At 39.9% G+C, this 13,145-nt stretch overlaps 1 protein-coding gene across 14 annotated transcripts in view; it reads left to right on the forward strand.

Annotated features, from left to right (window-relative positions):
* The first annotated feature begins 2,167 nt into the window (after nt 1-2,167).
* Nucleotides 2,168-13,145, forward strand: part of PHTF1 (putative homeodomain transcription factor 1) — a 93,815-nt gene continuing 82,837 nt past the window's right edge. For 12 of the 14 annotated variants that reach the window (XR_008418055.1, XR_008418060.1, XR_008418061.1 and 9 more), the window contains exons 1-3: nt 2,168-2,278; nt 2,593-2,667; nt 3,326-3,382. Coding sequence is in view for 4 of the 14 variants with exons in the window: in XM_019457887.2 (XP_019313432.1) it covers nt 2,623-2,667; nt 3,326-3,382 (102 nt within the window). In the remaining 10 variants the exon portion in view is untranslated. Of the gene's footprint in view, nt 2,279-2,592; nt 2,668-3,045; nt 3,091-3,325; nt 3,383-13,145 lie in introns of those variants that run through there. The other 2 variants (XM_019457891.2, XM_019457892.2) reach the window with 1 other exon arrangement.

Below are 13,145 nucleotides of genomic sequence, written 5' to 3' on the forward strand. Positions count from 1 at the left end.
GGGAAGAAAAGCTACACTTGGCATTTGTGGTAGTTGTGCCTTCTGATGCTTAAATTGGGTTTTTATCTACTTGAGGACAGTCAAATTGTTCATCTGGCTATGCCCGTATTTTTCAAAGTACATGCATGCAGTGTTAATGAAGATGGTGAGCAGACATTTTGGACATCGTTGATGTATTAAGTGATACAATGCAGTGGATCTTCTTCCTCCAGATTTTGTGTGAACTTCTTTTTGAAATACTTGTCCTAAGCCCTGATAGACCTTGGTTGGGAAGGGAACTAATGGTTTTTCAGTAAGTGCTTTGGGCCATTTAATATTCACAGCCTTTAGTGTTTACTAGGTAGATAACAAATACAGGTGAGAAAACAGGCTTGTTAGGTTGAATAAATTGCAGAAGATCACACAGTGCTTTAATTGGAACAGGGATTTGAATGCAGTTCTTGGTTTAAAGCCTATGCAGTGTTCAGTGGCAGTCTTAGCACTGAAAAGTTTGTAAGATGATTTGCCCCTTCCTACTATTCCCTAATGCAACTTCAGTTCTTTCATGAATTCCCCAAAAAGTCTCTGTGCGCTGAGCAACGAAGTAAAATGTTTTTGTTATTAATGTAATTTAGGACTTAAATATTTAGATAAAGATGACTTTCTCATTTGTCACTTTTTTTTTTTTTTTTTAAAGTTGGCCATTTGTTCCGAAACCCAGCAGAATTATGTTTAAGAAAGGGGGAACGCTGTCAGGAAACAAACCAGAAAGGGAACCACAGCTTATGCGTGCCATATAAAAATCAAGCCTGGATGAAATAATTTTTGATTAGTTCTGTGGGAGTTACTTATACTTTTTAGTGGATTTTCCTTAGCAGTAGAATGGGATGACTTCACCTTACCCCGATTTAATAGGTAAGAAATGTTTGTAAAACATTTAGAACCTCACTTCTCAGGCTTTCTGAAGTGGTAGCCCATGTGACCATTATCTGTCATTAGCTTTACCTGACTCTGCTGGGGCAAGCAAGGACACTGCTTCACGTGGGGTGGGAACGGCCGTTAGGGGTCAGTGTTCCACTAATGGCCAAAAAGCCCTGCACTATAGAGGAGGAAAGCAGCTCAAAACCTTAGGAAGGTATCCTTAAATACTCCTTTTAGCGCGCAGCCATTCCTTTCTCCTGACCCCTATCAGCCTGCTCGAACTCTTAGCCTAGACACAGTTCTTCCCGCCGCCACCCTCCCCTCCCCTAATTTGGGAAACGTGCCCTGGAACTGCGCCAAGCCTTGGCCCTCCTCTTCCCTCAGTCTCGAGCACCCGCAAAGTTTAAATCTCAGAGCTGCTGAGAGTTAAGGGTGACAAGCAGCCCACCGCGCCCTTCGTCCGGGGACGGCGTAAATGCAAGAAAACTGCGTTCATCCAGCCCAGACTGAGAACCTGTGTGCCAGGCTCCTGCCAGGCTCCAACCGCACTGAGCCCACAGCCCTTTAGGGAAGACCGACAGTAAATAATGGAGCACAAAGAAACCCGTAAGACAAAGAGAAGTGTTACAAAGGAATGAACGGGCAGCTCTTAGGACATCTGGACCGACCTCCTTCAGGTCGACGTCTGGGCAAGTCGTTTCTCAGGAAGTGACCTGAAGCGTGATCTGAGGGTCGTGTGGCTCCCCAGCCCCTGCGTCCGGGAGCCCGGCGGAGGCCCCGGGGGCCAGGCCCGGGCGGGGGCGGAGCCACTTTCGAGCAAAACCCGGAAAGCGGAAGCCGCAGCGGGGCCGCACCGTGGTCTGCGGCGCTGCCCTCGCCCAGCTCGCGGCCGGCTGAGTCACGGCCCGCCCGCCAGCCGGGCCTCGCAGGACGCCCGCCCGCCCCGCAGCGGCTGCCTCCCGCGCCGGGGTCGGGGGGGGGGGGGCCCTCCGCCCCGCACCCGAAGAGCCGGGCGCCGAGCCTCCGGCCGTTGCCGCAGCCCCTGGCGGCCAGCGAAGCCCTCCTTCACGTCTCATCCCCGTCCTTTCCCAGTTGATTCCTGGCTTATTTGGGGGTCGGTCCGGTGACCCTGAAGGCCGCGCTTGGAGGGCGCCGGGGCTGCGGCAGCAGACTGCCCTCCTCCCGGCGCGGGCGGCCGGCTGCCCCCGAGGCCCGCGCGGCCGCTGCGGTCTCCATGGTAACGGCCGCGCCGGCGTCTCCGCCCCGGGGGGAAGATGCGGCCTGCGGCGCCCGCCGCCTCTCCCCCGGCCTCATGGCGGGCCCGGGGCCACTGAGGAGGAAGGTCCCGGCCGCCGGACTGCGGGGCAGCGGGCCCCAGGTGAGAGCCGGACGCCGGGGAGCGGAGGAGGGGGTGCGGGCCAACTCCAGCCACCTGCCCTCCCCTCCCCTCCCCTCCCCTGCAGCCTTGAACACACTCGCTCCAAATATCGCAGAGACGCTTCTCCCGGCGCCACTGCACCAGAGGTTTTTGGTTTGCTTCTGTTTTTGTCTTTTTTTCCTGGCAACCAGCCGGAGAAGGAGACAGTCAGCAGCTCATGGAGACGCCGAGAGAAGCGATTTTTGAGTTCTACCCAAACTGGGAGAGTACCTTTCAGCAACCGGACTCACCGACTGCTTTTCCTTCGTTTTCAGTGAAATCCCATTCTCTGGCTGGAGACACAGATGGCCTCAAATGAGAGAGATGCTATATCGTGGTACCAAAAGAAGGTAATATCAACCTTTTTTCTTTTTTAATTTGTAAAGCAGACTTCCTGCAAAATGCCCCCGCCAAGAATCCCCCGTTAGCTTTCCCTAAGCTCGGTAGTGCCGGCAATTCCTGCACGGTGTCTCTCTCTCAACATCAACGGACAAACCGAGGCGCAAGGTCATTAGGTCTTTTAGGCTCTGTTCCCGGTCCCCGAATAGGACTCTCAAGTCCCCTCCCTTCTCCAGGCCGCATACACCGTGCCCCAGCAACGCTCTGAAAGTTTGCTTCTGATCAAACTGCTGTGTTTTTTTTAGACGTGAAACTTGTATCTTCACAGCTCAGATTGGTACTGGCAACAGTCTTACTGAGCTGTCCGTTACCTTTTTATTCCTCTCTAGTTTTCCTACTGATGTTTTCCTTAAGAAGTGGAAATATCTTGTAAGGTAATGCTTAATTTGAAATATTTTGGACAGTACTTTTTAACTTACTTTTCGATCCAGCTACTTTAGACTTTTGAGTGCAACAGTCCTTTAAATAACTTACTCTAACCTCTGAGAAGCATAAACATTCCCCAGATACTGTATTATTGATGCTTAGTAGTTTCGTGACTTTTGTGACATTTGACCTAAATAACAGGATTTCCTTTGCATCATTCAAATAGCCTGCTCCCTATTTCAGATTGGAGCATATGATCAGCAGATATGGGAAAAGTCAATCGAACAGACTCAGATTAAGGTAAATTGATTTCTTTGATTCTAGCTTTGTTTTACTGAATTAATGTGGAGAGTGGTTTGCACTTTTTATAAAATCTGCACTTATCCACCAGGTCTGGCATTCTTTATTCTTTGAAGTCTATAAGGAAGACAAAACACTGCAAGCAGAATGATAAATGACAGTTGACATTTGACCTCAATATCAGCGAAATAGAGAGGAGTGTGGTTGGTCTGTGATGAATTAGAAAGCAAATGTCCCCTACAAAGGGGGCTGTGGCTGCTTAACTCTGGTCAGTTTTATTCTGTGGCAATGCAGGCCAAACTGCCAGAGCCTCAGGAAGATGCTTTTTTATGCGAAATATCCAGACTTTTTTCAGAGCATCTTCCCTCCCCCCTGCCTTTCCGCCGCCTCCTCCACTTCCTCTTCCACCGCCTTCTCCTTCTTCTTCTTCCTTTCTTTCTCCTTTTTCTCTTCCTGTGCAAGCCACATCACATCCATTTGTGGCCTGAATCACTTTTTCAATTACCGGTTTAGAGTGTGGTCTTAAGTTTTTCAGGTTCTTAAACTTTTTTCTACCCTGCTCTTAGAACTGAGCAGATTCATGGGGTTATTTCATGTTAACCAACCAAAAACTGATGTGTGATTCAGAATGCCAGTTTATTAACTTATAATAGGGGAGGGGAGGGTTAAATAATCTAATGCTCCAGAGTCAGGGTTGTGGTGTCAGTATGTCCTGGGACAGGTGGGAGCTTGGTGCAAATTAGTCATGGGAGGGTTGCTTGGTAGCCTAATGTTATTGAATAGTCTTGAGAGATGTGGAAAAGCCTAAAGACCATCCCAGCCCCTAAAAGAATGTCTCTCCCTATTGACTTTAATACTTAGATCTACAGATTCAGGGTCTTACTTCCTTGGAAAGTGCTGAATAATGGCTGGCAGATTCTTCTTTTTGGACCTTGCTATTTTAAACATTTGTTGCAGATCTTTTATTAACACTTAAAAAAATACATGTATGTGTGGGTGTAATACAATTTAATAGTTTTGTTTATAAGTCACATTGATTGGCCTGGGATGTTTAAATCTCTGGTGAAATACATTTAACCAACACTTGTAGGGTGCATAACAGGCCAGTCAACTACAAAGCTGTTAGAACTACATGGTACATGGCAAACTTTTACAGTTTTGTGCTGTCCTTGATTTTTTTTATATTAAAGGGACATGGGGAAAGGATGAATAAACTCCCACATTATATTTTGTAACTCTAAAATCCTGGCCCGTTAGTCTTGTGAGTTGCTGTAAAGTACTGATAGTAAGATGTAATGAAAAGAGCACAGAACTGGGAGTGAGATCCTCTTTTAGTGATCTCTAGCCTTGTGATCTTGAACAGCGCTGTAGTGTCTCTGGGTTTTGGTTTCTGTATCATTAAAAAGATTTTATTGACTGCCTTCCCCTACCCAACTAAAGATTTTCTCAACTCTCATTTCCGTGCCATTTTATGCAGACCTTCCTTTTAGCATACCAAATCAAAAGTATTTGTTAACCTGTGCATCTTCATAGGCCTCAAAGCAGGAATTGTGTTTGCATCCCATTTTTAGAACCTCTTGATTCTTACTAGGACCTCAGTATCTGTTGCTCAGTTTAATTAACGCTATCTATTATATATGTTTTTATTCATTGTTCTGTCACAAGGTAATCTACCTAACAACTCCTTAATGTATACTTTTAATTTAGCAGCAGTGGAAAGGATCAAATTAAAGACAACTCTAAAAATTTACTAAGCTAATGTACCAACATGTTCTAGGCTTTGAGAATACAGTCAACAAGATATATATGAATTTCACAGTCTAGTGGTGGTGGGAGAAGAGCCAAGGTATCTTTTCAAATATGTTTTAGTCTCAGACAAAAATGGACCAAAATATAGGACACAAAGTATTTAATGCAATTTAAAAATAGATTACACAAATATAAATATTTTTGACAAAAAAATTAAAAAAAATTAAATAACATCAGATCACAGTACAATAAAATTAGAAATTACACAATACAAGTATAATTCAAGAGGCAAGAATGTACAATAGGGAAAAGGCAGTCTCTTCAACAAATGGTCTGGGAAAACTGAACAGCTACATGCAAAAGAATGAAATTGGACTATTTTCTTATACACAAAAATGAACTCAAAATGCATTAAAGACCTGAATGTGAGACCTGAAAACGTAAGACTCCTAGAAGAAAACATAGCCAGTAATTTCTTTGGCATTGCCCTTAGAAATTCTAGACCTGTCTCCTCAGGCAAGGGAAACAAAAACAAATTTAAACGATTGAATCAACATCAAAATAAAAGACTTTTACACAGCAAAGGAAATCATCAACAAAACAAAAAGGCAATCTGCTCAATGGGAGAAGATATTTGCAAATGATCTATCCAATAGGAGTTAACGTCCAAAGAACTCTTACAAGTCAAGACCAAAGAAGCAAATAATTGATTAAAAATGGGCAGAGGATCTGAAAAGACACTTTTCCAAAGAGGACATAAAAGTGGCCAACAGAAGCATGAACAGAAGCTTAACATTTCACCAGGAAAATGCAAATCCAAACCACAGTGAGATACCACCTCACACCAGTCAGAATGGCTAAAATAAAAAACACAAGACCCAGCAAGTACTGATGAAGATATGGAGAAAAAGGAACCTTGTTCACTGTTGATAGGAATGTAAATTGGTGTGGCCACTGTGGAAAACAGTATGCAGGTTGCTCAAAAAATTAAAAATAGAATCACTACATAATCCAGTAATTTCACTACTGGGTATTTACCCAAAGAAAACAAAAACATTAATTTGAAAAATTGCATGCACCCTTGTGTTTATTGAAGCACCACTGACAATAGCCAAGATATAGAAGCAACCTAAATGTCCATCAATAGATGAATGGATTATATATATATATATAACATATATATATAGTGGATGGTCCAAGGTGGATGGACCTGGAGAGTATAATGCTAAGTGAAATGAGTCAGAAAAAGAAAGAAAAATACCGCATGATTTCACTCATGTGGATTTTAGGAAACAAAGAAAAAAGGAGACCAAAGAGACTCTTAAATACAGAGAACAAACTGGTAGTTGCCAGAGGGGAGGTGGGTGGCAGATGGGTGAAATAGATCAAGGGGATTAAGAGGATGCTTAGTGTGATAAGTAACATACAGAATTGTTGAATCATTACATTGTAACCTGAAACTGTATGTTAATTATACCTCAATATAAAAGTAGTAAAACAGATTAAAAGGTTATTACCACTGAAAAGAGAAAAATTTGCAAATGTGGGAACATGGCAATAAAAATAGTGATTATTTCAGTTAAAAAAAACTTCAAAATTATAGAAGATGTAAATTTAAAAAAATCTTAACTTGGGTTATGAAAAGTGTATGAACTCTTCCGCAAACGTTTTCTGAGCTACTGTGTTTAAGGATTTTGCTAGGTGCTGAGCATAAGAGGAAAAGTACTTATGAACAGAAGTATAGTATTTGTTTAAGAGAAGAGCAAGTAGCCCTATCTGATTGGAGTATAAGGTGTATAGATGAGATGATAGGCCATAAATCAGTTTGGAGCTGACTTGAATGCTTTACTAAGAAATTTTCATACTATTCTGTAGAAAACGGAAAATTTTTCATGGTTTTCGAAGAGAGGAGCCACATCGTGTTTGTGTTTTTGAAGAATAGACATTACAACAAAATCTATGGAATGTTTCTGAAGTAATACTTGATAAAATTATATCACTCTAAAAATGTATATATGAACAAAAAAATGTCTAGATTGACTAGGAAGAGTTATAGAGATTCAAGTTAAAATATGAAGAATCTAGAGAAACAAAACAGTAATTCCAAGAAGGGAAAGAAATACCAAAAATAAAACTAAGGCAGTCATTATGTATTCTTCAATTGCTAAATATTTGTTGAGCACCTGCCTACCATATGTCAGGTAGTAGACTAGGTACTAATGTCTACATAATGATGAGCAAAAACACTCAGTGTTTTTCTTTGCATGGAGCTTAAAGTGGGAGAGGAACAATAAAAATCCTCTTAGTGAATAAAAATTCGTAATAAATGCTAAGAAGGACAGCTGTTCTTTACAAACTATTATACTTACGGGAAATGGACTTAGTCAAGGTGGTCAGAGAAGCCTTCGCTAAGGAATTGATACTTCAAATGAGATCTGAAGGATGAATAGCAATTAATTAAGTCAAGAACAGATATACTACAGAAACCTACAGAAACTCTTTCAGAACAGGAGGAAGTACACTTCCCAAGTCATTTTATGAGCCCGGTATTATCCTGATTCTAAAGCCAGACAAAGACATCACAAGAAAATTCATTGTGAAAGTAGGTGTGAAATATTTAAGAAAAGATTAGCAAACCAAAGTCAACAACATATAAAATGGACTGTCTACTGTGACCAAGTGGGGTTTATCCTAGGAATGAACATTGGTTTAACATTTGAAAATAAATTAATATACCATATTAATTGAATAAAGGACAAAACTGCATGATCTCATTAGAGACAGAAAAAGCATTGGACAGAATTTAATGCCCATTAACAATAAACTAGAAATAAAAAGTAATTTCCTCTAAAAAAAAAAAAAAAAGTAATTTGCTCCTAAAATCAGGAACAAAGCAAGGAAGTCTGCTCTCACCACAGCTATTTAACATTGCTAACCAGTGCTGTAAGGGAAGGAAAAGAAATAAAAAGCATTGAGATAGAAAAGAAAAAGAGAATTGCCTTCATTCCTGATATGTTCCTATATTTAGAAAATCCTAAGGCACCTACCAAAAATTACTAACATTAGCAAATGAGTATAGCAAGGTCTTCAGAATCCAGGTCAATAAACAGAAGTCCTATGTATTTTTAAAAACCAGCAATGACTAATTCAAAAGTGAAATTAAGAAAAGGATTCATTCAAATAGCTAAAAAAGAATACAGTACTTAGGAATAAGTTTAACATAGAAAGTATAAGACCTGTCCACTGAAAACTACAAAACATTGCTAAGAGAAATTAAAGATCTAAATAAATAGAGTAACATTTCACGTTCATGAACTGAAAGACTCAATATTGTTAAGCTTATTGTTAAGGTGGCAATTCTCTGCAAATGCGTCTACAGATTCAATATAATCCTTTCAAAATTCCAATAGCCTTTTTTTTCTTTTTGGTAGAAATTGATGAGCTAAGTCTAAAATCGATAAAGAATGCAGAGGTCTTAGAATATTCAAAACAAGTTTAAAAATAGGAAAGACTTGGAGTACTTACATTACTGGATCTCAAAATTTACTATAAAGCTATAGTAATCCAGGAAATAATAGTATTGGCACGAGTAATAGATCAATGCAACAGGATAGAGTATCTAGAAATAAATCCTTATGGTTTTGATAAGTTGGTTTTTGACAAAGATGCCAAAGCATTTCAAGGGAGAAATGATAGTGTTGTCAACAAATTGCACTGGAACAATTGGATATCCACATGTATAAAAATGAGCTTTGATTTTTACCTCACATCACACACAAAAACCAATTAAAATGGACCATACATTTAACTGTAAAAACTAAAGTATAGATTTTCTAGAAGAAAAGATAGAAGATCTTTGTGACCTTGGAATAGGACAGATTTCTTAAAAACATATCTATAAAGGAAAGATTGATAAGTTGGGCTTCATAAAAATTTTAAATTTATCTTCAGAATATCCCACTGAAAAATGAAAGCGAGCCATATGCTGGGAGAAAATATTATACACATATATAACGTGTGTGTGTGTGTGTGTGTATATATAATACAGTGTTTGTATAATATATAAAGAACTCTTACAACTCAGTAAGAAAACTACAACTCAACAAAAAACCCAATATAAAAATGGGCAAAATACTTGAGTAGATATTTCACCAGAGAAAGCATATGAATGGTTAATGAGCACAAGAAAAGATGCTCAACATTATTGGTCATTAGGGAAGTACAAATTAAAACCATAGGGAGATACTGCCATTAACTTGTTAGACTGGCATGCAGGAATTAGAATGCTTGTACAATGCTGGTGGAAATGGAAAGTGGAAAGTAGCTTGGTGGTTTCTTAAAAAATTAAACCTATACTTCACATATGACCTAGCATTTCCATTTCCACTCCTGGGGATCTATCCAGGAAAAATAAAAACGAGCACATGCAAATGTTCATAGCAGTACTGTTCATAATCGCCAAAAACTAGAAAAAAGTCCAAATGTCTATCAATTGGTAGGTGGATAAACAAATGTGTTATATCTATGCAATGGGATACAACTCAGTTAAAACTATTAATATAGGGAAGCCTGCGTGGCTCAGTTGGTTAAGTGTCATGGTTTGGGAGATCGAGCCCAGCGTAGGGTTCTGTGCTATCAGTGCAGAGCCTCCTTAGGATTCTCTCTCTCCCTCTCTCTCAGTGCCTCTCCCCTGCTCACACACTCACGTGTGCATATGTGTTCTTTCTCTCTCTCTCTCAAAATAAACAAACCCCCAAAACTATTAATACATGTTACAACATAGATGAACCTCAAAAATGTTATGCTATGTGAAAGGAACCAGACACAAAAGACTATATTGTGTAATTCAGTTTATGTGAAATTTCTACAAAAGGCAAATCTATAGATTAGAAAGCGTATTAGTGGTTGCCTGTGGCTGAGGGATAGGAACAGAGACTTATTGCCATTCTTGCTTTTGAGTTGATGGAAATGTTCTTAAGCTTGAATGTGATGATAGTTGCACAACTATATAAATACACTAGAAATCTAAGTTCGTTAATTACTAAAACTACACACCTAAAAATGGGTGAGTTTTATAATATGTGAATTATATCTCAATATAGCTATTTTCTTAAGTCACACCAATAGAAAAAAATAGGAGAAATCATAATGTTATACACAAGAATTTCATACATATTCCCAATGACAATTGTCTTCTAAAATTTCTTAATTGGGAGAATATATTGAATTTAAGGTCTAACATTAATTTCAGTGATGAAGCTCACCTTAGTCACTCCCGTATCCCTTGGGGTATATTTGCTAAGATGAGCATTCTAATTAATATTGTTTTTTCTTTTTATTTTTTATTTAAAAATTTAAAAAAAATTTAATGTTTATTTTTTAGAGAGAGAGAGAGAGATAGTGCATATGTGCATACAAGTGGGGGAGGGGCAGAGAGAAAGGGAGATGCAGTTCGAAATAGGCTCCAGGCTCTGAGCTGTCAGCACAGAGTCCCACAAGGGGCTTGAACCCATGAACTGTGAAGTCATGACTTGAGCTGAAGTCGGACGCTTAATTGACTGAGCCACCCAGGTGCACTTTTTTTTTTTTAATGTTTATTTATTTTTGACAGAGAAAGAGAGAGAGAGAGAGACAGAGCATGAGTGGGGGAGGGGCAGAGAGAGAGGGAGACACAGAATCCGAAACAGGCTCCAGCCTCTGAGCTGTCAGCACAGAGCCTGACGCGGGGCTTGAACTCACAGACCACGAGATCATGACCTGAGCCGAAGTCAGACACTCAACCGACTGAGCCACCCAGGCATCCCCAGGTGCACTTATTTAAAAATTTTTTTAAGTTTTAATTTAAATTCTATTTAGTTAACATATATAATATTAGTTTCAGGTGTACAATATAGTGACTCAACACTTTCATACATCATCCAGTGCTCATCACAAGCACCCTCCTTAATCCCTGATTTAACCCATCCCCTCACCCACCTCCCCACTGGTAACCATCAGTTTGTTCTGTATAGTTAAGAGTCTATTTCTTGGTTTATCTCTCTCTTTCTTTTTTTTCCCCTTTGTTCATCTGTTTTGTTTTCTTAAAGTCCACATGACTTCATGACTACCATGAAATCATATGGTATTTGTCTTTCTTTGACATATTTCACTTAGCATAATATTCTCTAGCTCCATCAATATTGTTGCAAATAGCAAGATTTCATTCTTTTATAGGGCTGAGTAATATTCCATTGTATATATATACACACATATGCCACATCTTCTTTATCCATTCATCAGTTGATGGACACTTGGGCTGTTTCCATGATTTGGCTATTGTACGTAATGCTACTATAAATACCAGGGTGCATGTATCTCTTTGCATTATTTTTTTTTATTTAAAATAATTTTTTTTAATGTTTATTTTTGAGAGAGAGACAGAGTGCAAGCAGGAGAGGGGTAGAGAGAGAGGGAGACACAGAATCTGAAGCAGGCTCCAGGCTCTGAGCTGTCAGCACAGAGCCCGACACGGGGCACGAACCCGTGAACTGCGAGATCATGACCTGAGCTGAAGTTGGATGCTTTAACCGACTGAGCCACCCAGGTGCCCCTGCGTTATTATTTTATTCTTTGGTTTTTTTTCCTAATTAATATTAGAATAATGAAACTCAGTGTTTGAAAATGATATGATTTTATACCTAGAATATTTTTTATTTTTATGCCTACAAAATTTTAAAAGGCTAATAATCATAAACACAAAAGTGACTTCAACTGTGTTTATAATGTTTTCTTTCTTAAGCTGGATGGTAGGGACATGACAGATGAGATTCCTCATTGAAGATGATGATTTAAATATGTGCCTTGATCCCCATCTGATTTCTTCTGAAATCCCTCTAAAATTACAATGAATAAGGGGCACCTGGGTGGCTCAGTCAGTTAAGGGCCCAACTTCAGCTCAGGTCATGATCTCATGGTTCATGGGTTCAAGCTCTGCGTCGGGCTCTGTGCTGACAGCGCGGAGCCTGGAGCCTCCTTCAGAGGTTCTCTGCCTCTCCCCTGCTTGTATTCTGTCTCTCTCTCAAAAATAAACAAACATTAAAAAAAAATTTTTTTTAAATTATAATGAATAAGAAAAAGATATCAGCCCTCAAGGTTTAAAAGAATGGGAGAGAAGACTATAAGTCAGAGCTATTAACACGATTTTGAAAGTTGGAAAGTGAAGAAAGTAAAAATGTGTCTGTAATAGGGAATGCCAGTAGGAAACGAGTGAGCTTTCTGTTGAAAACTCTATTTAATTTCTAAAAGACTTAGGAATTAATGAGGTGGAACTGGATTGTTTGAGCTTCTTTATAAGTGTCAGTCGATCTGTCCCCAGATCATTTTCCTTATTCTACGTGGTCACGTAGATACCCTTATCTTCCCCTGACAGAAGGTTGGATTGAAGCTTGCTTTCTGGAGAGGCTGAGCCAGAGAAGTTCTGGATTCTGGAGCACCAGACACAAAGTTAGAGTAGTGTGAAATACTGCACTAATAATGGAGATTAAGTAGAAGTCTGGTGGCCAGGTTTATAATCTCCAACAGAAGATTGGAGATTGCCTTTTGCAGAAACTGGCCAGCTAAGAAGACCTAAACATACTGGAAATGAAATGGCTGTTTATGGTGAGGCCTGCTGTTTAACAAGCTTCACCCTTTGCACACTGAGCTCACATTCAGCATGTTAGTGCCTCACTTTTTTTTTTTTTTTAATGTGTATTTATTTTTGAGAGAGAGAGAAAAAGAGAAAGAGAACAGGAGGGGTAGAGACAGAGGGAGACAGAAGATCCAAAGCAGGCTCTGTGCTGAGAGTGGACAGCCTGATGTGGGACTTGAACCCACAAACCTCAAGATCATGACCTGAACTGAAGTTGGATGCTTAACTGACCGAGCCCCCCAGGCATCCGTTACTTTTAAATGTAAATGGATAGTTGAAGATCATCAAATATTTGAGACCTAAAGAAAAAGAAGGAAAGAGATAAAAGAAATGACAAAGGAATCA

Source organism: Panthera pardus, unplaced genomic scaffold, assembly GCF_024362965.1.
Source record: "Panthera pardus isolate Hobbes unplaced genomic scaffold, ASM2436296v1 HiC_scaffold_11, whole genome shotgun sequence".
In the NCBI taxonomy this organism is placed as follows: domain Eukaryota; kingdom Metazoa; phylum Chordata; class Mammalia; order Carnivora; family Felidae; genus Panthera; species Panthera pardus.